The sequence below is a fragment of the Silurus aristotelis genome, assembly GCF_946808225.1.
Source record: "Silurus aristotelis genome assembly, chromosome: 5".
Taxonomy (NCBI): Eukaryota; Metazoa; Chordata; class Actinopteri; order Siluriformes; family Siluridae; genus Silurus; species Silurus aristotelis.
The window spans coordinates 666,181-689,114 of NC_139578.1; the positions used below are offsets into that span (position 1 = coordinate 666,181).

Genomic DNA, 22,934 nt, shown 5'->3' on the forward strand with positions numbered 1-22,934 from the left:
GATTTTATCAAAATCAGATGAAGGACAATTTTCTCGAAGATCAACACACTTGAACGTCTCCACAGCTGATTTCAATTTGAATATCGCTTCTTCGTATCCATATCAAGTCTATGCAACGGCTACACGCAGGCTAGCTAACTGCAGAGAAGAAGAAGGAGGAGAAGAATGAGAAGAAGCCTTGGACTCTTAAGCACAGAAAATTTGAGAAACAAAGCGATAGAGGAGATTTTTTTTTTTGCATGTCAATGGTTTTATTGATTGGAAATAAACTGTGATGCGTTTCTGTTGTTTCTGCTGAAGGGTGGTGAGATCTTTGGGTGGGGGTGTGGGGGGTGGCTTTGAATAAAACGATACTGAGCATCTCGAAAAGTAACAGCCTCTGGCTTTTATTGCAGTCCAGGAGAAAAAGAGACCATCAGGCTGATGATTAAACCACAGACACAGTGTTCCTCACAGTGTTCCTCACAGTGTTCCTCAGTGTTGTATCTTTCACCCTGCAGTTGCAGTTTCTGCCAAAACCACTTCACATCAGCATCAATGCTTTAGCCCTTTACTATCACCTATGCCATCACACCTTTGATCTTCATACACTCTTTTCCTCTTGCTTCTTCTTCACCTCAGAATGTCATGATCACACATTCCTTGTACTAGAGTTTACACCAGAGCTCCAGTCATACCCATAGAGGAACGTGGCTATGATGACCAATGCAGCACCCACGAAGAACAAACTGTTGCAGAGACGAGAAAAATTATTATGCTTCAGATATGAAATTCAGGAATTTTGAAAACAGAATCTGGATTTAATCCATTAGTGTGAAGGTTTCTGCGATACCTGGTGGGATTAAAGTCCTGCAGCCAGAAGTAAGAGATGAGCGTGGATAACATGATGGAGCCAGATGTAGCAAAGCTCTTTAGGATGTTATCTGCGTATTTGATGACCGCCGCCACAATCAAGCCACCCAAAGCCTAGAGTCCGATTAAAACAAAGTTCTGGATTACACAGATGTCAGAAAGTGCATGCACGTCATGAGAAGGAGAAAAAAACATGAAAGTGATCCACCTGTAGAACCACCACAGTCCAGGTCACGCCATTATAACCCTGTAAAAGTCCGTTCTCCCAGACCTTATCCCCATCTTGCACAAACACTCCGATTAAGCCAAAGATAAGACCAAACAAACCTGCAGGAGAGGCAGAAGCAATAGGAGCAAAGCAAAGATCATGTTAATAAGAATATCACCTCAAACACGTAAATGGATCAGAAATGAGATATAGAAATGGTCCCGGACCCAGCTGGATGTTGCGTATCCAGACGCTCTGGCTGCTCTCTTTAAGGATCTTCTCAAAGTATACGCCAGCGAAGCCACTGGAGAAGCAGGCGGCCAGCACAGCGAGGACACCCATTAACTGTGAAGCCACAACCACCTCCTTCTTCCCAGAGCTGGAGCGAGACGGTGAGGGCCACTGGGAGTCAGAAAGATATAGAAATAGATATTAAACCAACCAGCCATGACAGTGTGTCAGTTTTATCTGCTTGCTTATTCAGGTGTGTGTTTGCTTACCACTCCTCCATTACATCCTTGTCCACAAGAGTGGATGGATAATGGGGGTTAGTTGCGATAATTCAATATTGATAAAACGAATCATGCCATCTGAAGTTCCTGAATCATACAAACCACTGAGAAGCAGAACGAATGAATGCAGTCATAATCAGACCCACATGAAGCCAATCAGAGTTAGAAACCAAGACCGCGCCCTTTTGTGGGAGGGTTGTGGGGTAACAATGTAACATAACACATGACATCAGAGCCATTAAAATCATTTGAATTTTAAATTGACAAAATGTGACAATTTATCTTCCCTGTCAGTTGGTCATTTCATTGACTTGTCGCCCTCCAAAACATCTGGAAGGACTTCTCTCCAAACTTTTCCTAAACCCTAAACTAAATCACTCAGATCCCTGTGAAGAAATCAAGTGTAAATATCACAACCACGTGATCGCCAGGTTGCTGTTACCTGTACAAAGGCGATGCCTGTCATTAGGACGAGTAATGAGAGCCACTGGAGGATCCGAAGTCTCTTCCCGAGCATGGACACGGAGAACAGAGCGGTGGTGAGGATCTTCATCTGATATGTCACCTGGAAAACAAACCCACAGGTCAGGATGAAGCTTGTTGCTCCTCAGCTCACACTTCCACTATATATGTGCAGTTAAAATGAAGTTGTGGGTCACCTGGTACGTCGCAGCATCCAGGTTGGACAGAGCCACGTAGAGCAGGTTGTTCTGCAGCGTGTAGATTCCCGACGGGATCGCCAGCTTCATCGTGTCTAAGGGTTTATTCATGATCTCCTCCTTCAGCACCTGATTCAGGCCTCGAACACTGAAACCTGGCAAACACAAAACAGCACTCAGCAAAAAATAGCGTAAAAAAATACTTTATAAAAATAATGCGCTCGATTTTTATTTAAAATGCTTTTAGATTCAAATCTAATCAAATTTTATTCCAGTAGTTACAAATGTTTTTTTTTTATTTAATTTCAATGATATTGAAAGCAAGAAGAAAAAAAGTCTTTAAAAAATAATAAAGATTAAATCGATAAAAACATATAAAATAGTTTCACTTTTTCCAACCATTTAACATCAAATTAACTGCTTTTCTAATCTTTAATTGATTATTATAAAATATTTCTATATGTGTATATTATTCTATATTAACATTATTATTACATTTTATTCTTTAAAACTTTTTTGAATTGCTATTTAAATGAAATATTAAAATAATACTTAAAAAAAATAAATTTTTTGTTGTTGCATCTGTCATTTATATCTCAGTAAAAAAAAATACGTTGAAATAAAAAATTGCAATGACAAGTGCAAATGCATATTTTGAATTATTATTATTATCATTATTTAATTAAAATGTTATTAAACATTATTAATAGATTTCATAAGCGTGGCCCGTGAGCTCCACCTATAAAGCAAAGCTCAAAACAAATGTGAAAGCAGACTGAAGCTCACTGCTGCTGTGGAAGACAAGCATGGTGCAGGTGAGGAGCTTAAGTATCTCGGAGAAGACCACGGCGGAAGACGCGAGGTATTTCGGCCCTTCAGAACTAAGAGTGCGCGAGTAGCGCATGGTCAGGACCAGCAAGGTGGTCTGGAGAACCAGAACCCCCAGAGCAGTGAACTTCAGCCGCTGGGAAACTGACACTGGAGACATGGTGGACACCTTATCAAGGCTGAACGATGTCGGCTTATTGGAGAGACACGGTCTGAGAGGAGAGACGGGTCAAACACACACAAACACATGCAAAAGGTGATTCTTACACAATTCATCTACAAACTACATGGCAGTCTAGATGTACCAGAGAAAGAATGTCTAGAATGAAAAAGAGGAACATGAGCACCGTTTATCGCTGCTATAAGGAAATAATAACAGAAAGTAACAATAAGCAGATAAAAACTATATTTTGCTGTAAAATATTTGGATTATTATGATGTAAATGTTCTAAGTGAACAGGTTCAGGACATGTTTATCACTTGGCGTTTGATGGAAGGTGAAGTCATACCTGCTCCTGTCTGTTCAGCTTGCTCACACTCCCTCACGTCCTGAATGCAATCACACGCATCCCTGAAGACAAAACACAAACTTTCACTCATCGAGGTCAGGTGGAAATCAAACTGCTAGCGGCAGATAAGAACTTTTACTTGGCTCGTGTATGTTTGTGTGTGTGTGTGTGTGTGTATGTGTGTGTGTGTGTGTGTGTGTGTGTGTGTGTGTGTGTGTGTGTGTTTGTGTGTGTTTTAATTGCAGTGCACTTTATTTACACAAGATCAATGTTTGTTAATGGTGGTACCATTTGTTTATTACTTATTATTGTATAGTGAGATATTATCCAGAGCAACTTACTATCACATTATCACACACCTGAGCAGGTGAGGGTTAGGGGACTTACTCAGGGGCCCGGCAGTGGCAGCGTGGCAGTGTTGGGATCTGATCTTGTCACCATTCAATATTCTCTCTTTTTTTTTTCAAATGCAAGTCGTAATAAATCGAGTCCCAGTCCGGATTCTGTTCCTTTCTCCCAAATGAAGAGCAGAGCTGCAGTATAAAGTGCTTGACGCTGTAATGAAGAACTGGTTAATAAACGTGAGAAATGACTTGATCGCGACTTCCTTAAATGATCTGTTACTGGACCTGAATAACCTGACAGGCTTGAAGCAACAACATCCAGCTCCAAATGTATCATGTTTTTATGTGCAATTTGCAGTCAGAATAACAACCTGATCATTATATCATTATCTGACTTATTACAACAGGTGTTTCAACCTGAGAGAAAGAATGTCATAGACCGATGCAGGGTGAATGAGAGAAAGAGAAAGAGAGAGAGAGTGAGAGAGAGAGAGTGAGAAAGAGAGAGTTTATACAGACCCTGTGATTCTCACTGCTTTCATAAAAACGACTTTTATTACAAACATACAAAATCTTAAAATTATATTAAACATATAAAATTCACACACCACTTACTTCCAATCCACTCCTCCAATTCTTCACTCTTCCACTCCTCCAATCCTCCAATTCTCCACTCCTCCAATCCTCCAATTCTCCACTCCTCCAATCCTCCAATTCTCCACTCCTCCAATCCTCCAATTCTCCACTCCTCCAATTCTCCACTCTTCCACTCCTCCAATCCTCCACTCTTCCACTCCTGTTTCTACTCTTTCACTGCTCTATCACTCTTATCCAATATTCCCCCATGCATCCACTCTTCCACTCCTTCATTATTCAGCTCTTCCTCTCCTTCAATCTTCTATGCTTCCACTTATCCAATTCTCCAATCCTCTACTCCTACACTCTTCCATCCTACACTCTTCTACTCTTTTGGAATTCCTCTTCTCCACTTGTCCACTCCTCCACTCTTCCAGTCCAGTGAAAAACAAATGACATCCAGTTGTTCCCTCAGTCCCTCTGTGAGCAGTGTGGAAAGAGGAACAGCAGAGCTACAGACTAGACCTTCCAGCGAGTCACTGCTGTAAACCACACCCACTAAAATACCACTCTGTGTGTGTGTGTGTGTGTGTGTGTGTGTGTGTGTGTGTGTGTGTGTGTGTGTGTGTGTGTATTCAATCAGATGTCATGAAACACATTTGCTGGTTTTGTAATTGAAATTGCTGAAATTCACTGACGTTAGTGTGAACATGGACCCCAAGGAGGAAGGCGTCAGAGTGCAGCTACACTGGCTGCCTTATACTGCCTTTTGGAGGGGGCGGGGGGGACTAAACAGTCCCCTCTGTGTGTCTGTGTGTGTGTGTGTGTGTGTGTGTGTGTGTGTGTGTGTGTGTGTGTGTTTATATGTTTGTGCATAGATGGTGGTTGAGAAAGTTTTTTCCATCCACACACCCGACCTGCCACATGGACTCCCTGAAACAGACTCTGTACCTGTATTACACACAAGAAGCTTTTTGCCTAAGTGTGTATACAGGGGAAGTCTCGTGTGTGTGTGTGTGTGTGTGTGTGTGTGTGTGTGTGTGTGTGTGTGTGTGTGTGTGTGTGTGTGTTTGTGTGTGGGTTTGAGGCCAATGTCTTCTTTTACAGTTTTTCTCTGTCGCTTTGGAGCGTTTCTCAGATCAGAAATTAAATTTCTCAAAACTACTTGTTCCTCCACATCATGAAGTCACATGTGCACGTCATAAGAACATTTCTTGTTGCTTTGATCAAATTGTGAACGCTTTTGTACATTAATTTAATGTAGCGTCTGCTGTTTCCTACAGTATCAGTTGTTTATGTTCATGTTGACTGAAATATAATCTACCGGTTTCACCTGAACATTTTTAACCCTCAAAACATCTTGGAGAGAGAAAACACAAAATACATTCTGAAAATAGACAAACAATTAAGAAATGAACGAATACTTGTGCAGTACAGTAAAAGTGTGAATCCTGTCTGGTCTCTTGCAATAAATATAAATCAAATGTCTGATCTAATAAATGAATTTGTGCTGCTGAAAATCAGATATCAAACAGAAGGAAGTCAAATTTTGTGCTTTTTCAGTCGCCGTGATCCAAAACATGGTTTATATCAAGAAACACTGAAACTGTGCATCATACTGACAACATGAGAAAATATTCTGATTTTGTTTGTGAACAATAACGGAGGGACTTTTCATTCTGATGGGAATGAGATGTTCATTGACATAAATATTTACTTTTGAGAGATGGACTGAGGATTTTAAGAAAAGTTCAAGCTTTTGCGAGAAACACAACGTTTTGTGCTGTTTTGTACACAGAGTTTCGAGAAATGCACTTCACTGATTTGCAAAAAATTAAGGATTATTTGTCAAACGCTAAAAAGCAGCCGAGATAAACTGTAATAACCTTTACTGCATGCAATCAGTGATAGACTCAGAGTTAAAGAAGTCCACACACACACACACACACACACACACACACACACACACACACGACCACATAATGTATCCAACAGCCACATCCTTTTTGACAAACATCTTCATGCGTAACCCGTAGTTTAATTCAGTTCAATTGATCTTTATTTGTATTGCGCTTTTAACAATGAACATCGTCTCGAAGCAGCTTTACACTGACACTGTGCTGATAAGTATGACTAAGTTGTGTAGCTTGGTTGATGCTAACATGCTACGCCCACTCAGCATAGCCACACCTACTCATCTGCATAAACGCTGACAAGGAGATCACAAAATCCAACACACATACAAAATCAGGTCGCATTCACTGGCCTCTGAGTCTCAGAGCGACTCTTACACACACGTGAGAATACGCACATACGTAATGCACTTCAAGACGGGAAAAAAACACGCCATAATTCTGTTTATAACAAACATTTAATCCAAATCGTGTTCACTTCACTTCACCAAATTAACTAACTGTAATGCAATCAAATCCCCATCAACTACCAACAAATCTTCCGTGTATATGTGTATAATCTGCACAAACGCACAATAACACGTCATAAATGCAACACAATTCCCCACAATGCCAACGTTTTACTATAATATAATATACAGTGTATCTGTGGGAATGGTCTCCCAACTCAACGCCAAAGAAATTCCATGTAGACTTTATTTTCAAGCTGGTAGATCAGTGATTACGCTGTTGGACTTTGGCTGCCACTCCTGGGCCCCTGAGCAAGGCCCTTAACCCCATCGCTGCAGTTCTGTCTTATACCAAAGGTGTCTAGTGGGATTTTATCTCCAATCTTCACACCAACATTTCAATTGAATTCAGTTTGATTTGTTTTAACAAAGCAGCTTCACAGAGATAAAGAGGTTATAAAGTTGGAATGTATGAGTTTATTGCCTATAAAATTGTTCCTTACAAGTTTCTCCCTAATGAGTGATCCAGTGGTGAGTGTCGTGAAGGAAAAGCTTTCTGAGATGTCATGAGGATGAAACCAGACTCTAAAGGGAACCTCGTTTTCACCCTCAACACTGAATGTCATTCCTTACAGTTCCATCTTTGTTGAGATGTGCTGCTTAGTGATAGATGCTCGAATGCAGAACTGTTCATGCAAACTGTGGTGGTGAGCACATTGTAGCAGACTGGTGATATCAATCCTCAAAGTTCTTGAGTTGTTAAGAAACTTCATGGATCTTTAGGCCGTTCATGTGTCTCACAGCCGATCCTTCAGTGAAAATCTCCTATATGCATTTTTGTCCATATAGTTTACGTTGCCAGAAGAACTATGAATTGGTGGAATGAAAAAATTCTTTTTAAATGATTCCAAACATCGAGAAATGTGTGTATATTAAACTAATTGAGTGCACAAGTATTGCAACGAGTTGCCACCAAACGCGGCGTACTGTCGTGAAATAGCACGCATGCGCAGTACGGAACGAAGCAGCGTCGTAAAGCGGCACGCAGCACTGCGAGGAGGAGACGCGCACGTGAGGGCTCGCGGCTTCTTTTACGGTTTATATTTGTGTGTGACGGAAAAAGAAAATGGTCCGTAAATTAAGATTTCACGAGCAGAAGCTCTTAAAGAAAGTGGATTTTATTAACTGGGAAGTGGACAAAAATCTCCACGAGGTGAAAGTGATGCGGAAATACCACATCGAGAGGAGAGAGGACTACACCAAGTGAGTGCGCGCGCGCGCGAAAATTAGTAAATAAAGAATCCAAACTATAAAAAAAAAAAAAACAGAATACCTTTTTTATTTTACATTCTTTGTAGTAGCTCCATTTAGAATTGATGACTGATTTGTAGCCTAATTAGCTTCATGATCTCTTCACCAGAGGTGTTGAGTGCTTGTGTGCTGCTTTTCCTTCACTCTCAATCAATCTCGATCGGGTGATTGTGGAGGCCAGGTCCTAACTCCATCACTCTTCTTCTTAAACAAATGCAGAACTTTAGAGGTATCTTTAGGTTCATGGTCCCGTTGGAAAACAAATGATAGTCCCACTAAGTGTAAACCAGATGAGATGTCATGGTTAAGTGTGACCTCAGTTTGGACTAAATCACCAACAGTGTCTCCACACCATCATAACTTCTTCTCCTGCATGCTTTACGGTGGGAACCACACATTCAGGAACCGTCCTTCACGCTCTGTATGTTTAACCAAGACATGTGGGAACCAAAACATCTCAAGTTACGACTCATCGGACCAATTTTCCACTCACCTAATGTCCATTCCTTGTGTTTCTTGGCTCAAGCAAGTCTTTTCTGCTTCTTCTCCTTCTGTAGAAGTGGTTTCTTTGCTGCAATTCGACCATGTAAGTGACTCACGCAGTCTTCTCTAAACTGTAGATGTTGAAACATGTCTGCCACTTGATCTCCAGAAGGCATTTATGAAAATCTGTGGTTTCTGAGGCTGGTAGTTTTAATAAACGTATCCTCTGCAGCAGAGGTAGCTCTTGGTCCTCATGAGAGCCTGTTTCATCATAGCGTTTTGATAGTTTTGGAGGTATTTAAAGTTCTTGAGATGATTGATTGAGCTTCATTTCTTAAAGTAATGACGGATCTTTTTTTTTCTTTAACTGATGTTTCCTGCTATAATATGGATTTGTACAGTAGGTGTAGTAGCACTGAGAAGGTTTTTGACTCTGAACTCAAGAAACTGAAGCTCTAAAGAGCATTAAGAAATGTCACAAATGAGCTCTTGAATGACCTGAAACCCGTTCCAGGTGACGTCCTTCTGTATCTGATGAGAGAAGACCAGGAGTTTGCCTACCTTGGAGAATCGAGAATATAAAACGCATTCTGGGTTCTTTTACACGTTTTTGTTTACTACAGAATTCCAGACGTGTTCCTTCATAGTTTGGATTCTTCACTCTTAACTTCACCATATTGTACACTGTTGAAAATAATACAAATGAAAAACATTCCAAGTGTATATTATTTGATTTGATTATGTATTGAATTAAACAATTTAATAAAGGTGTTGTATTGATTGTGTTATTAAAGTGGTGTTGTGTAGATTTGTGTAGATCTGGACCGTGTGTCCAGAGAACAGCCCCAGATCATTTTTATTTGCTCCGCCCACTTACCCCCTGTTTCCTGTAGGTACAACAAGCTGAGCCGCAGCATCCGGGAGCTGGCGCAGAAGATCCATGACCTTGACGAGAAAGACGGGTTCAGAGCTCAGAGCACGGCGCAGCTGCTGGAGAAACTGTACGTCCTACTCGTTTACCTCCACCCCGCTTTTATCTCTGCAGCTCTGAGATTTGAGTTTATGGAAGGAGTCTCCAGATTCGGTGATGTAACAGTCAGTCGTGAAGCTGGACATTTTTTAGGACCTGGGAGTTTCCACTTCCTGTTTGAGAGGTTGAGAAGGGATTGAGTTTTCTATAGCTTTTATAAGAACCCACATCCCAGAGGAATGCGGCGTAACAGGAACCGACACGTGACTCTGAGATCCGATTGTTTTGAGTTTTATATAAAACACTGTACATTTGGTTTATTCTTTTCTCATTTATTTGAAACAAGTGATGAATGACATTGTGTTCTTTATGAACAGATACAGCATGGGCCTGATCCCCACCAAACAGAGCCTCGGCCTCGCTAATAACGTCAACGCCTCGTCCTTCTGCAGGTACGACTTCTTCAACCAGGGTTGTGGGAATCTGTAAGTCATGAACGAGTCTGTTGTCTCTTGATAGGTCCAGGAACCCAGCGTGGTCACCTCATCTGCCTCGACGTTTCAAAGCCCTTTGAGATGCTTTTCAGCCACACGGTCGTAAACAGTTACTGTAGCCATCCTGTCACAATTCAGTGTTATTTGTAGAGCGCTTTTAAACGTGAACGTTGTCCCAGAGCAGCTTCACACAGATAAATCAATTACAATTACACAGTTTAATTCATAAATTGGTCTCTATAAGAAAAACTCTGAGACTTCATGAGGAAGAACCTTGAGGGGAACCAGGCTCAAAAGGGAACTCAACACTGGATCACTCTTCATTACAGATCCATCACTGTTGAGGTTTTCACCGCTTCAATGATGGAGACTCGAGTTCATGGTGATTGTAGACCTGAGCCACTGTAGTAGACTGTTTATATTAATTACAGTCCAAATCCATCTTCATGGTTCTCCACAGGAACTTGAAGGGTCTTTAGACTGTTCATGTTCATGGAGAACATCCTCAGCTGCAGTGAGTGGTCTCCAATTGAAGGGTAGGTCATCAGGATGAATCAGACAGGTTCAGAAAGTCTACAGGAACCTAAACAATGGTATCTCAGGAGCATGTGGAGAGAAAGAGAGCTGTACTGTTTGCTGGATGTTTTTTTTTTTTTTTTGCACCATTCAATATAAACACACCCCCACACACATTTCACGTGACTCTTGAACTTTCATGTCCTTTGATGTTCCTCCAGGAGACGGTTACCATGGGTGATGCTGAAACTGCGCATGGCCCAGAACTTGAAGAATGCCATCATGTTCATCGAGCAGGGGCGTATCCTTCATGTTTTTGAAAGAATAACCGGTTTCCATCCCTCACCCTAATTCCCGTCAGGCTAATCATCAGCACAGGTGTTAGCAATTATCGCTTTCCTTTAAATCTCTCGTCGTGTTGCAGCTGGAACTTGGACTGCCGTTGGTTCTTCTCGCATAACCAGTTATCCACCTGCGTCTCTGGTTTTAAACTGAGTTAATTAAAGTCTAATTACACTCTAATTATCCCCCGGGGCTCGGCTACGATACGAGTCTGGTTAGAAAAATCTGTTCTGAGAGCGAGAGGTGGTCACATGTAAATGTTCTGATGTTCTTCACTACACTAGCTTCCTTCACTCGCCTCCAGATATCCGTGTCGGCCCTGAGATCGTCACCGATCCCGCCTTCCTGGTCACGAGGTCAGATGTTTTTCTGTATATTGGCAAAAATCCGAGCTTCCGGTTGGGGTTCTCATGCTAGGCTAGCTCACGAGTGTCTCCTCTCCTGACAGGAACATGGAGGACTTTGTGACCTGGGTGGACTCATCCAAGATCAAGCAGCACGTCATGAATTATAATGAGGAGGTAGGACATGTCCCCGAGAGACACCCTGTAAAATACCCACCCTGTCCCCAGCAGTATAATCCTGTTCCATAAGCACTTACAGCTTTCTGTCTTTCTTTTTCTCTCTTTCTTTTTTCTCTCTTTCTCTCTACAGCGCGATGACTTTGATCTTGTAGTGTAAATCTTCTGGAGGGATTTTCAGCTCTCAGGAGAGTCGAGACTGCAGGAGCTGCTCAGGGTTTAGTATCAGAGGAACGACACAAAGAACAAACGGACCCCAATTGTCACGTTCCTGCCGAGAAACACGTTTTCACCCACGCGTAAACGGCTAGAGATCCATTCAGAGCTGCTGTGAAGTTGCGAGATGAAAGATATTTGAGCTGATAAACAGCATCTACGGTTTATATCTCAGCTTTTAGGTCTGATGTTTTCCCCAGTGGTAATATATTTCAGGTGATTGTTAGTGATACATTATACAGGAAGTCACATGACCTCCTCTGACTGTACACGACTGTGGAAAAGGGGTGGAGTTTTTGGTGGCTGGGGGCGGAGCTTATTACATGGTCAGAAGAAAATGTATAAAGTTTATCAGATGAAATTCTCTCAGCACCCAAAACTCTGCGACTTTTATTGAATAAAATTACGTTCAGGTCACTAAAGTCGAATATGAGTTATTTAATCAGTGTCACGTGTGTGAGGGTGTGGAAACTTTTCCGTCTTTTCAGGACGTTTTGCAGCGACTACATGTTGTGGCACATTGTTTTAATTGTGTTGTTTGTTGGAATGTTGTAAATAAAACCACTGATGACCAAAGGATTTACACATTTTAATCATTGTGTAAAATTGTGTTTCCATTTTTTAAAGATTCTTTTTTTTAAGCAGTTATTTAAATACAAATGGGGGTTTGTGAATAAATGTTTTGATTGTTCTTTCTACAAGAAGCATTTTAGATTTAATTATAATTATTATTATAATTAAGCCGATATTTTAAATCAAAGACTAAGGAACTGCTTCCGGTCGCCACGTGGACGCGAAATTCCTCGCATTTTCTTTCATTTGTCTTTCACATATTAATTATTATTAAATATATAATAATATATAAATATAAATTACATTTATTCTTTTCTATATGAACGAAAGTTCCCAATCGGGAACCGGAAGTGGAAAGTCGCGAGTGGCGGTACCGGAAGTATCTCATTTTCATCCTGTTCACAGATTTCTCCGGCTTTTCAATCGTTCTTGTTATAATTTAACAAGAAGGGAAAATGAATACTTTAATTATATACATAAATATGTTATATGTTTACATGTAATATGTATTTATCTATTTTGATAAAGCATATTAGATTATATCAAATTAATGTTCGTGTATATGATATACGGCTGTGTGTGTGGGACAAACACACACACACACTATTAATTCACTTTATAAATCTGTTGAAAGTTGTTAAACTTTTATGCTTATTTTTATAAATAAAGATCTTTTTTTAAGGAACTAAAATCAACTCGTTTTGTTTCAGTGGACCTCGTAGCTCGGATGAATCCCAAATGAACAGCTAGTGCACTAGGTGGCTCTTCGGTGTCCCGTTTGGTCGCACAATAAGTAGGGCGCCTACACAGGGAGGCGAGGGAGGATTGGGACGCGACCAGCGAGCCTTTTGCTTTCGCATGTGCCTGTGCTGCTGCGGCTGAATTCACATGCAGGACGCGGACAGCAGTGTGTTTGTGTGTAAATCGCAGCTGTCCTGCACCTGAACACGGAGTTCTGCACTCAGGTAAGCCTCGCTCAGGTGAGCACGAGGTGAAGGTGTACGGGTTTAATCGGTGTGTTGGGAGGAAACCTCCCCGGGAGTGTTTGTTTTCATTGTTGTTGATGTTTTTTCCGCCTTCTTCCTCACACAACGAGCTGAAATTCCCACAAAACGCTCCTGATGGTGCACTGTGAGGACTCTGTCCTGCTCAAGGGGGGGGTGTTTATTTATTGCCCTTCTCCTGGGGGGTGGTTTGTGTGTCTGTTTAACGCTGAGGCCATTAATTACCACCGCCGCCATCAGGGTGTGCGCGCGCGCGCGCGCTCCTGCCTCAGTGTTGTATCTCATTTCCTCCTTTTTATTTCTTCTTCCTGTTTGTATAAAACACTCAAATCTGTGCGTGTTAAAAACCCTGACGTGCGTGTGAGTGTCTGACTCGTGTCAGAAACGTGCGTGTGTGTAATTCGTTTTATTTTGCTTCTCCCCCGAGTCCGGGCTTCGCTCCAAATCTCCCCCTGTGCCCTACCGCGGCCTGAGTGCACGCCGTGTGACGTCACGGCGCCCGGCGCACTACCTAGTGCACTTTGACGTGGATTGGGACTCGACCTTGACAGATTTACACCCGAGTAAAGGGGTTTTTGTCTGCTTCCTGTCCAGAGAAGAAAAGTTCTCCAGCTGCAGGAGGAGGAAAGAGGAGCAGATGCGCCTCTGTTATCATCAGTCAGTCCTGTTTGGTGGAACTGAAGGCAGAGGCACAACAGAGGCACAAACTTTTGATGAAGTGACTGTTCCTGATTGTTGTCCTGCAGCAGCTGTGTTTTATTCCTCCTACACCACAGCGACGAGTCACTTCTATCAGTTTATACTTCCACTTAGTGTCCCAGAGTGTCTTACTGCTCTCACTTCTATTCATCCCTCTATCCATCTCCACCTTTCCTTTCTCTCTCTCTCTCCATTTTCTCTCATTCTCTCTCTCCCTCCACCTTTCAACTCCTCCTCACTCTTTTCTCTCGCTCTATCTCTCAGGTGTGGAGGACTGTACCATGTTGGAGAGAGAGGGGTGTGTGAGTGAGTGATGGGCTGCGCTTCGGCTAAGCAGTTGTCGTCCGTTCCTGGAGATGAGGAGGATCGGGACAAAACCCACAGCAATGGAGACGCTTTTTCTGCAGGTCAGTCCCTCTACCCCTCCCTCCCTCCCTCTCTCTCTCTCTCTCCCCCTCTCTTTCTCCCTCCCGCCCCTGTACCTCTACCCCTCCCCTGTACCCCTTCCTTCCTCCACCCCTCCCTGTACCCCTTCTTTCCTCTACCCCTTCCTTCCTCTCTGCATATCATCTTTGTTTTTAATAAAAGTTGGTACACAGGTAAAATCAGGAGTGTGACCTTTAACCTCTTATTTTATTAACGTGTGTGTGTGTGTGTGTGTGTGTGTGTGTGTGTGTGATTTCTATGTATAAAACGTGTGAAACTGCATGTAAGTTGTAAAAAAAAACATCCCAGGTGAAGAAAGTGATTAGATTTTATTTACAGGGAAACGAACTGTGCTTTGTATACGGGCGTATACAAAAGTGGGTGGAGCCTGTTTTGCCAATTATTAACCACGCCTACAGAAATGGTGATAAACGAAACGTGTTTGTTTTTAGACGAGTACAAAATGAAAGGAGTGGAGAAGGTGAAATACGCACACGGGGGAGAGGAGGAGCGGATGAACACGCGCAACCAGGAGCACCTGGTAACACACACACACACACACACACACACACACACACACACACACGTGACAGGTTTATTTCCCTAAAAACACGTCCTTAAGTGTTTTATTCCTCGGCGTACGTTTTACATTTCACCTTTAAGATGTTACAAAACGTTGTCGCTTTAGACGTGGAGTCTGATCACGTGGGTTTGTAGGAATCTCGTCCCGCCGAGAAGCTAACCCCGGCCAAACAGGGCTAACGACCAATCAGATTCCTCCGCCCCATCTTTATTTGCATATGGTTAAAGTCCCACCCACGAGTCCGTGTGAGATCATGTGACTCGTGAAGGTGCAGTGTTTTCACGTCACTAATGTTTCGTGTGTGATGGTGTGTGCGCTTGTTTTCAGGAGAAGAGCACATTTTTGCACAAAGGCAAACACAAAGAGTCCGGAGGGAACACTAATAAAATCAGGTGAGTACGAGCAGCGAGTCTTTTACACACACACACACACACACACACACACACACGTTTATTCTCACTGACGTTTCGGTTCCTCTCTGTGCAGCATCCACTCGTCCGAGAGCCAGCAGGAGTTCTTCAGGATGCTGGACGAGAAGATCGAAAAGGTGAGACGTCTCACGTGGGTAGAACCTCTGCTGGGGGGGCGTGGCATAACACTGAGGGTGGAGTCACGTATGTAAGAAGTGGTACTTCGTCCTCGACTCACCGCCTGTATGATTCTGTCTTTCAGGGACGCGACTACTGTTCTGAGGAGGAGGACGTGACATAACCTGACGCTCTCATCCCTCTATTCCTCCTCCTGATGATCACTCCATCCTTCCTGTCCTCCGAGGGCCGAGCGAGTTTACGCCCCCTTATTCCTCCCTTCACAACGCGTCCTGTTTACATTCCTCACTCGGCGCTCCAAACACGGGGGACGGCAAGCGGATGGACGTCGCCGTCGTCATGGTTACAGTGCCCTTGCCTTACACTAAGCCTTTCTTTCCTTTTTATTTTTGAGACGGAGCCATGAACATTAACGCCGTCTGGGACTCGGCGCCTTCACGCCTCTTGCACGAGCGTCGGACATTCCGCTTCTCCTCCTCCTCCTCTTTCTTTTTCTTCTTCCTTCCAGACGTGACGTCACGTCCCGGGGGAAAAAAACAAAAAAGGACAAATTTAATTCCATCCCACACATTCCATATATATATAACACACACACACACACACACACACACACACACACGTGTGTTGGGAAAGTATTTTTTCCTCATCATCATGTCTGTAAGTGTTAATTTTATTTGTAAACGTTTTTGGGACTTTCAGCATCTACGTTTTCGTGACGAGCTCCAAGGCCACTTTCACACCTTTCTCTCACCCCCTCCCCCTCGTAACCATGGCAACGTACTTTCCCGTCCCCGGCTACTTATCAACTCACGGACTTTAAACCTATTTCTTTATAAAAAGACAAAGCCGCCATGATGGTTTTTCCTCTTGTATCCCCCCCACATCCCAGACCTGTGATCTGTCGTACGTTCAAAAGAAAACTACAATAAACACTACGGTGTGAAAGCAGCCTGAGGGAGCCGAGGCATGTCGCTGTCGAGCCGCTAATCACGCCAGAATACGTCAAATAAAAACAAGAAGGACGACATGCTTTTTAGCGCATCGCCGTATTAAAGTGCTCTGTTCCGTCCCCGTCTCCCCTCTGTCTGCCAAACATAATAAAACTTTTTATATGAAACTCGGCGTGTCCTCGTAGCTAGCTTCACACACACCAACAACTGTCACTGCACTTCCTACGGCTAGCATGCTAGCTCACGTTGTTACAGTACCTACATAGTGTTAGCATGCTAGTCTTGTCTGTTCAACCCACACGCTGTGTTTAATTTTGTATGAAATTACGAGGTGGTATCCAGACAGGGTTTTCTAACACGCACAGTCACAGGGAGCACCGACCTTCATTTGGCTCTTGCGCTTTGACTCCGCCCTCTTCCCGAAACCGTTTGACACCGTCGCGAACCGCAGAAGATAAGAAGACTTCCAGAACACGCTCCAGAAGAACACTAGGAGGCACTGTGTTTGGGGACTATTTTGTTGTGAAAACGTAGATAAATAAAGTACTTTCTTGTAAACAGAGTCTTTAGTCTCTAAACCTTCTAAAATGAGCAGGTTATTCAGTAGATCTGGTTCTTGCTGGAGCACAAATCTCATGACTCGGACCTGCAGACGTAAAGTCGGTCACGTCTGGACCCTGCGTTTACGGTGCTGTCGACGTCCCAGGTCTCTGATGTCCACGGGGGGGTCGGGGGTCACGAGGCCGTCGCTCAGCTGCTGATATACCAACGTGGAGTCAGAGGCCACGGCGCAAAGGAGCATGGGAGTTCCACGACCCACAATGCACCTCAAACTGACAAAACACACACACAATTTTAGCTTCATTCATGAAAAAAAAAAGCATTTTTCAGGATTATTTGAAGTATAGATTTAAAGAATTTTTTCTTCGTATCTGTTCACTCACTCTCTGTGACTGACGTTCCGGTGGGCAGGAAGCGGAAACACCACCCGAAGACCCTCGCCGTCTCGTTCACGCCCCTCCAGAAGAACCGCCTTAAGATCAGGACAGGAAACGGCGCTCACGCTCGTCCAGCGCCGAACTGCACACGGGAAACACGTCACTAACGAACCGCTGCTACAGCGGCCAACAGGACGGCTAATTGGCTCACGCGCTAGCTAACCAGGTGCAGGAGGGTGTGTGTTAATACAATATAATACACCTGTCGTCTCACCTTCGGTCAGGTCGAGGTAAACCAGGAAGGCTCCGTACACCTGCGCGTCGTCCTCCACGCCCAGCTTCAGCAGGTCTCGGTACTGAACCGGAGACGAACAAATCGTCCATGTAACAGAAAGATCAAGAGATAAACGCAAAATCATTATCATCATCATCATCATGACAGCTAGCTAAAAGAAGTGTGAACTGATCAGCGCCCTCTGCTGTCCACATTTATACTGCACTATAAACTGACCTAATGACCAAAAAATGACGTCACCAACGCGCAAAATCGCTCACAATTCTTACAAGATTAATAAAAAATACAGCAATGAGTCACTGATCAGTACCGAAATCACTAAACAATTTATACTAATTATATATTTCATGCGGTTTTTTCCCTGTCCGGACACACGTGAATATTTCATTTTGACACGTGCTTTCAATTATTTTGGTACAAATTCTATTCATAATAAGACTTTAGATTATTATTATTATTATTATTATTATTATTAATCAAATCAGATAGTAATGCACACTTGTATGTTTAAAAGTGGAGAAAAGGTTTGTGCAATAAATAAGACATGAAAAATGTCATTAGTGTAAAATAAAACCCTGAATTTTCTCACCACTGGATGTTGTGTGATCCAGTTTGAAGGCGCTTTTCGGTTTTCTTCATCCATCAATTCTTGTTTGTTTTGGTTTTAAATCGCGAGCAGTAACACGCCAAACACGCGTATATGTTATTGCGCTGTTTAAAAGGCACCGGGGGGAAACAAGAGCCTGGTTCTGAGGTTCCGTGTTGAACTAAAGAGTTCGTTCCAAATAAAAAGGTTTCCAATAATCATTATTATTGATTGATTTATTTGTATAAAAATAATTCAATATTATTTTAGCATACATATAGATCAATATATAAAAATGAGTCAATTTGAGTAAGATAAAATGTTTGCTTCAGGAAGAATTAGCGAACAAGAACGAGAAAGAAAGTCACGGAAAAGTCACAAAGTTGTTTATTCGACACAAAAGTATTCTATTTAAGAAATTTCTACAAATAAATCGACAGATAAATAGAAATACTACATGTAAAATCCTGCTGCGAAACATTAAATATTTGAGGTCTAATTGTATTTTGTTACTTGTTCTACATTACAAAAAGGAAAACTGTGTCTTAATGTTACATTCTACAAGCTATAATCATTTATACCAACAATTTTACGCTACTTTAGTTACTACCCCGTTTAAAAGATCGTCAGTTTTGACGTCATTGCGTTACCATTTTTGTCATTTGAGTAAATTTCTTTCATTCTTTTTTTTTCTCGGTTTTCCTGAACATAAGCCTCAGATCTGACTCGATCTCTCAGGCCTCAGGTCTTGGTGATGTTTAAAGATGTTTATGGCTTCAATACTTCACTCGAGTTGTTCATGTCTCCATCGTTAGCTGAGATTTACAGCTTCATCTTTCTGAAAAATGAGAAAACACACACTTCAGATTGGATTTATAAAAAAAGGCATTTTATTTTAGCACAAATTCGCATAAATCCACATCGTTGGAATTCTCTACATGTACCTACTATGTGTTGCACAAACCTTTTCTTCTGAAGGTAAAGATGCACCAAAAAGTGAGCGACAAAAGGCCAGGCGAGTAGAAACGCCGCTGAGATCTGACACACAGGACGTCACTGTTAAATTGAACAGGTCACCGGTGTCAAATAAATCTGCACCAATGTTTCTACACTTGTGTGCACCTACCTTGTTATCCAGAGCTGTATGAGTCTGAGAGCGAAGATCGAACCTTTCAACCTGAGGAGAACATCATCACAAAGTTTAGTGCAGGATTTCTCCTCCTAGCCAGCAGAGATCGCTGTTTCCTCATATATGACTCTGTAGGCTAAAGAGTCATTAGTTGCCATGTCCTTCACAGGAGTGTGAATTCGTCTTGTCTTGTTGCCTACATGAACTCACCTGGGACATGGCCCGAGCCTCCAGTGTGTCCAGCTTCGCTAATACACTCCGCATGTCGTCCTGTAGCCGCGACAAGGCCACAACGATCTGCGTGCTCACCAAATCCTCACCAACCTTCATCGATGTCACTACAGGAGCGAGAGAATCTCCTGCTAACTCACACCCTGAAGGAGGAAAGGAGGAAGAACTTTCACAAAAATGATCATAACTGACACAAAACGCTGTACATTTGTGACAGTTTATATGGAAGAAGTGGCTTAGTGGTTAAAGTGTTGGACTTTGGTCAGGACGTTATGAGTTCGAATCCCAGCACCACCAATCTGGGCCCTTGAGCAAGGCCCTTAAGCCTCACCTGCTCAGGTGTCTTAATGAGATAATTGTAAGTGGCTCTGGATGAAGATGTAAATGTTTTTATGGTAAGCGTGCTACTGGAAGATTTACGCTCGTTAGGGTGTTTCTCAGCCTGACAGCCATCAACAAAAGATTTCAAGTGCACTAGAAATAAACTGTTCAGGTTTTGTCACAGTAATAAACGCACTCCCTCGCCTCCTGCCGCAGACACCATGACAGATTGGAGCGTTTCATGTGCCGCTCTACAGAAGGGGGGAGGTGTTTCTCCATGTGGTCTTCCATCCTGACTCACGCCCTCACCCTCTGTACTCGGTCCTCGCCCCTCCAGCTCTTTAGCTGGAGCTGCAGCTGCTTGGAGGCCTCCTGAACCCTGGGGAGATGAACACACACCCCGGTTTAAATCACTGCTGGGAAGAAAAGAAGATCATTACAGGCGCTAATGAGGATCTGTTTCATTCTGTATAAAGAACCTGGACCTGGACTCGGGACTGCTTTCTCACTTCAGTGCCAAACATGAACTCAAATTAGAATATAATTCACAAAATAATGTAATACGAAAGCGAGGTGTAGAATATAAATATATTCGCTCATTATTCAGGCTGCAGGGCATGACCCCGCTCTCTAATTTACATACAAACTGCCAGCAATGCATATTTATTAAGGCATTAATATCCACACACTCATCATTCTGGGCGTGTGGAAGTCGAAGGAAATCTTCGGTGGACTTAATCGGATCAGACTTTTTTTTGCAGTCGATCGAGTTTGCGGTGTTTTTAATGAATTAAAGCATCGCTTCCTTCATGTTATTCAAAACAAACAATATTAATATACATAAATGTAAATGATAGAAAGAACAGAGAAAGAGAGAATCTCTGCACGGTAAACGTAAAGGATCAAAACGAAATTCAATTCAAACATGTTTTAGGGTTTATATGATGGTTTATCAAATCATTTGACAAAACTTCCCCTCCTTCTGCTCTGAACCAATCAGAGGAGTGTTTTTTGGATGAACTCCAGGTTATTATAAATAACAGGAAGTGAACACCCTGGAATGCAAAACATGATGACGTTCGCTTTAATCTTTTATGTACACGTTTAAAGCAGTTACTGGAGACAGCCACGTTCTTCACGCTCTTCATGTTCCTCAGCTCGGGAGCTTCTACGCAAGGCTCCATAGCTCAGTGGTTAGAGCACTGGTCTTGTAAACCAGGGGTCGCGAGTTCAATCCTCGCTGGGGCCTTTGAGGACATTTTGAAGATAAATAACCCTGAATCAGATCAGATCGAAAACATCAGCGAGTGAAATATCTGTAAGGCGTCGCTGCTGGAATTAACCTTTAAAGCAGACTACCAAAGTATACTTTATTAAAGCAACCTGATCACAGAAACACCTACACGTTCCTGAGAATATTGTCAAATCTCTCTCACACACACACACACACACACACACACACTGACTTGTGTTGTTTTGTATGTAAAAATCCAATACTATTTAAATAAACTTTATTCTTCGAACATGTCCAGCACTAGGACCCTGAAGAGCACGAGTGGATGATTAACGTGGAAGACCTTCAGCTCTTCTCTCCAGATATCAAAGCGTTCAGCCGAGAGCAAATGTTTGTACCCCCCATCAGTTTTGAATGGAACGAAAGCAAGAAATGTGCCGTTGTTTTTTTATTGATTTGATTTGATTTTATCAGCAAAACATGTAACAAGAGTGTGTTCCTTTAAATTCATTCAAGTTCTGGAGAATTTTCTGATCACATTTAGAAAAACCAGGAAATGAAAGGAAGGGTGCACAAACTTTTGAATCACTGTAATAATTATGCCAGCATTCATTGTTCGTCCTTATATGGAAAGTTTTCGGGTTGTGGGTTAAGGATGTGCACTTCAAATCCACAGGCACCGCCCACATGCTTTAGGCCACACCCCCTAGCAACCCAGTGCTGTGGGAGAACAACAACTCTTCTGAAAGTATGATGGAAATGAAATGTGGTGTGTTTGTACCTCTTCCCATCTCACCAGGTCACTGTACACCTCACTCGGCTCCTCGGGCTCACTGACATCATCGCCATCTGTAATGCGATCTGACATCATCAGTGACATCATCACTTGGCACCACCTACCTCGCCACACTTTTCTATGACAGGGCGATGTCAGATACCATCAGTGAGGAGTTGAAGAAAGCGCTCTGGAGAATCTCGGCTCGTCTGCAGGCTGTGCTCCAGTTCCTCCTCTTCCTCGTACGTGTTTATGAAGCTGTGTGTGGTTTTGCTGAGAGAGGAGATGCTACTGTTACACACTGGAGATCCTCCTCTCTCAGCTCTGTTAGCCACCGTTAGCCTCGTTACATCTGTGCAATAAACATTTGTGGGAGAGACTATCGACAGAAGAACATGAGAAAGACAAGAAACTAAGGCATTTTCCTAGAATTATTGTCAATATGCTAACAAAATTTATATTTAATGCTGCCTTGACTAAAACACATGGATAGGCCACGCCTCCTTCACTAAGACTTAAGCCACTCCCCCACCACTGAGATTAACACAGATAGGCCACACCTCCATCACTGAGATTAACACAGATAGGCCACACCTCCATCACTGTGATTAACACAGATAGGCCATGCCTCCATCACTGAGATTAACACAGATAGGCCACACCTCCATCACTGAGATTAACACAGATAGGCTACACCTCCTTCACTAAGATTTAAGACACTCCTCCATCACTGAGATTAGCACAGATAGGCCACGCCTCCATTACTGAGCGTAACACAGATAGGCCACGCCTCCATTACTAAGATTAACACAGATAGGCCACACCTCCATCACTAAGATTATCACAGATAGGCCACACCTCCATCACTGAGATTAACACAGATAGGCCACACCTCCGTCACTGAGATTAACACAGATAAACCCCACCTCCACCACTGAG

General features: G+C 42.7%; 5 protein-coding genes across 13 annotated transcripts in view; 2 read left to right on the top strand and 3 right to left on the bottom strand.

The window, feature by feature from the left end:
• Window positions 1-226: 226 nt before the first annotated feature.
• slc35a3b (solute carrier family 35 member A3b) lies at window positions 227-8,888 on the bottom strand. Of its 8 annotated transcripts, none has more exons than XM_083542508.1 (10): window positions 4,528-5,004; window positions 3,956-4,123; window positions 3,569-3,630; window positions 3,018-3,271; window positions 2,232-2,386; window positions 2,015-2,137; window positions 1,288-1,462; window positions 1,061-1,179; window positions 833-966; window positions 227-728 (listed from the first exon to the last, which is right to left on the bottom strand). In XM_083542508.1, exons 4-10 carry the CDS (start codon window positions 3,217-3,219, stop codon window positions 632-634), a joined length of 1,005 nt encoding a protein of 334 aa, XP_083398634.1. In that variant the 5' UTR covers window positions 3,220-3,271; window positions 3,569-3,630; window positions 3,956-4,123; window positions 4,528-5,004; the 3' UTR covers window positions 227-631. The 8 variants fall into 8 exon arrangements, with proteins under 8 accessions (XP_083398634.1, XP_083398636.1, XP_083398639.1 ...); XM_083542510.1 differs by having other exon boundaries at window positions 3,928-4,123; XM_083542513.1 differs by lacking the exons at window positions 3,956-4,123; window positions 4,528-5,004 and adding an exon at window positions 8,655-8,888.
• Window positions 7,859-12,125, top strand: imp3 (IMP U3 small nucleolar ribonucleoprotein 3). Its single transcript, XM_083542524.1, has 7 exons — window positions 7,859-8,113; window positions 9,538-9,645; window positions 9,992-10,066; window positions 10,846-10,925; window positions 11,271-11,322; window positions 11,415-11,487; window positions 11,621-12,125. Exons 1-7 carry the CDS (start codon window positions 7,977-7,979, stop codon window positions 11,645-11,647), a joined length of 552 nt encoding a protein of 183 aa, XP_083398650.1. The 5' UTR covers window positions 7,859-7,976; the 3' UTR covers window positions 11,648-12,125.
• A 436-nt stretch (window positions 12,126-12,561) lies between these two features.
• LOC310726729 (uncharacterized protein C1orf21 homolog) lies at window positions 12,562-16,653 on the top strand. Of its 2 annotated transcripts, none has more exons than XM_083542526.1 (6): window positions 12,562-13,241; window positions 14,244-14,386; window positions 14,858-14,946; window positions 15,316-15,380; window positions 15,475-15,535; window positions 15,661-16,653. In XM_083542526.1, exons 2-6 carry the CDS (start codon window positions 14,293-14,295, stop codon window positions 15,697-15,699), a joined length of 348 nt encoding a protein of 115 aa, XP_083398652.1. In that variant the 5' UTR covers window positions 12,562-13,241; window positions 14,244-14,292; the 3' UTR covers window positions 15,700-16,653. The 2 variants fall into 2 exon arrangements, with proteins under 2 accessions (XP_083398652.1, XP_083398653.1); XM_083542527.1 differs by lacking the exon at window positions 12,562-13,241 and adding an exon at window positions 13,277-13,937.
• On the bottom strand, window positions 14,714-18,464 carry tsen15 (TSEN15 tRNA splicing endonuclease subunit). The gene is made up of 5 exons (XM_083542525.1): window positions 18,309-18,464; window positions 17,699-17,780; window positions 17,431-17,566; window positions 17,133-17,319; window positions 14,714-16,037 (listed from the first exon to the last, which is right to left on the bottom strand). The coding sequence occupies exons 1-4, from the start codon at window positions 18,360-18,362 to the stop codon at window positions 17,151-17,153; spliced, it is 441 nt and encodes a 146-aa protein (XP_083398651.1). The 5' UTR covers window positions 18,363-18,464; the 3' UTR covers window positions 14,714-16,037; window positions 17,133-17,150.
• Window positions 18,465-19,000: 536 nt separating this feature from the next.
• acbd5b (acyl-CoA binding domain containing 5b) overlaps window positions 19,001-22,934 on the bottom strand; it is a 7,437-nt gene continuing 3,503 nt past the window's right edge. Inside the window, 7 exon segments of the mRNA XM_083542371.1 lie at window positions 19,001-19,143; window positions 19,270-19,343; window positions 19,432-19,482; window positions 19,645-19,900; window positions 20,169-20,365; window positions 22,002-22,081; window positions 22,159-22,347. Of these exon segments, the coding sequence (XP_083398497.1) occupies window positions 19,128-19,143; window positions 19,270-19,343; window positions 19,432-19,482; window positions 19,645-19,900; window positions 20,169-20,365; window positions 22,002-22,081; window positions 22,159-22,347 (863 nt within the window). The 3' untranslated portion in view covers window positions 19,001-19,127.

Coding starts and splice junctions, on each gene's coding strand:
- slc35a3b (XM_083542513.1), bottom strand. CDS start 3,219: ATGTCTCCAGTGTCAGTTTCCCAGCGGCTGAAGTTCACTGCTCTGGGG. Junction 2,387..3,017: donor GCTTGTCTTCCACAGCAGCA/GTGAGCTTCAGT, acceptor TGTGTTTGCCAG/GTTTCAGTGTTCGAGGCCTG. Junction 1,180..1,287: donor GATACGCAACATCCAGCTGG/GTCCGGGACCAT, acceptor CCTCTCCTGCAG/GTTTGTTTGGTCTTATCTTT.
- imp3 (XM_083542524.1), top strand. CDS start 7,977: ATGGTCCGTAAATTAAGATTTCACGAGCAGAAGCTCTTAAAGAAAGTG. Junction 11,323..11,414: donor CCCGCCTTCCTGGTCACGAG/GTCAGATGTTTT, acceptor CTCTCCTGACAG/GAACATGGAGGACTTTGTGA. Junction 11,488..11,620: donor TCATGAATTATAATGAGGAG/GTAGGACATGTC, acceptor TTCTCTCTACAG/CGCGATGACTTTGATCTTGT.
- LOC310726729 (XM_083542526.1), top strand. CDS start 14,293: ATGGGCTGCGCTTCGGCTAAGCAGTTGTCGTCCGTTCCTGGAGATGAG. Junction 14,947..15,315: donor CGCGCAACCAGGAGCACCTG/GTAACACACACA, acceptor GCTTGTTTTCAG/GAGAAGAGCACATTTTTGCA. Junction 15,381..15,474: donor GGGAACACTAATAAAATCAG/GTGAGTACGAGC, acceptor CTCTCTGTGCAG/CATCCACTCGTCCGAGAGCC.
- tsen15 (XM_083542525.1), bottom strand. CDS start 18,362: ATGGATGAAGAAAACCGAAAAGCGCCTTCAAACTGGATCACACAACAT. Junction 17,781..18,308: donor GGATCACACAACATCCAGTG/GTGAGAAAATTC, acceptor TCTCCGGTTCAG/TACCGAGACCTGCTGAAGCT. Junction 17,567..17,698: donor TTACCTCGACCTGACCGAAG/GTGAGACGACAG, acceptor TCCCGTGTGCAG/TTCGGCGCTGGACGAGCGTG.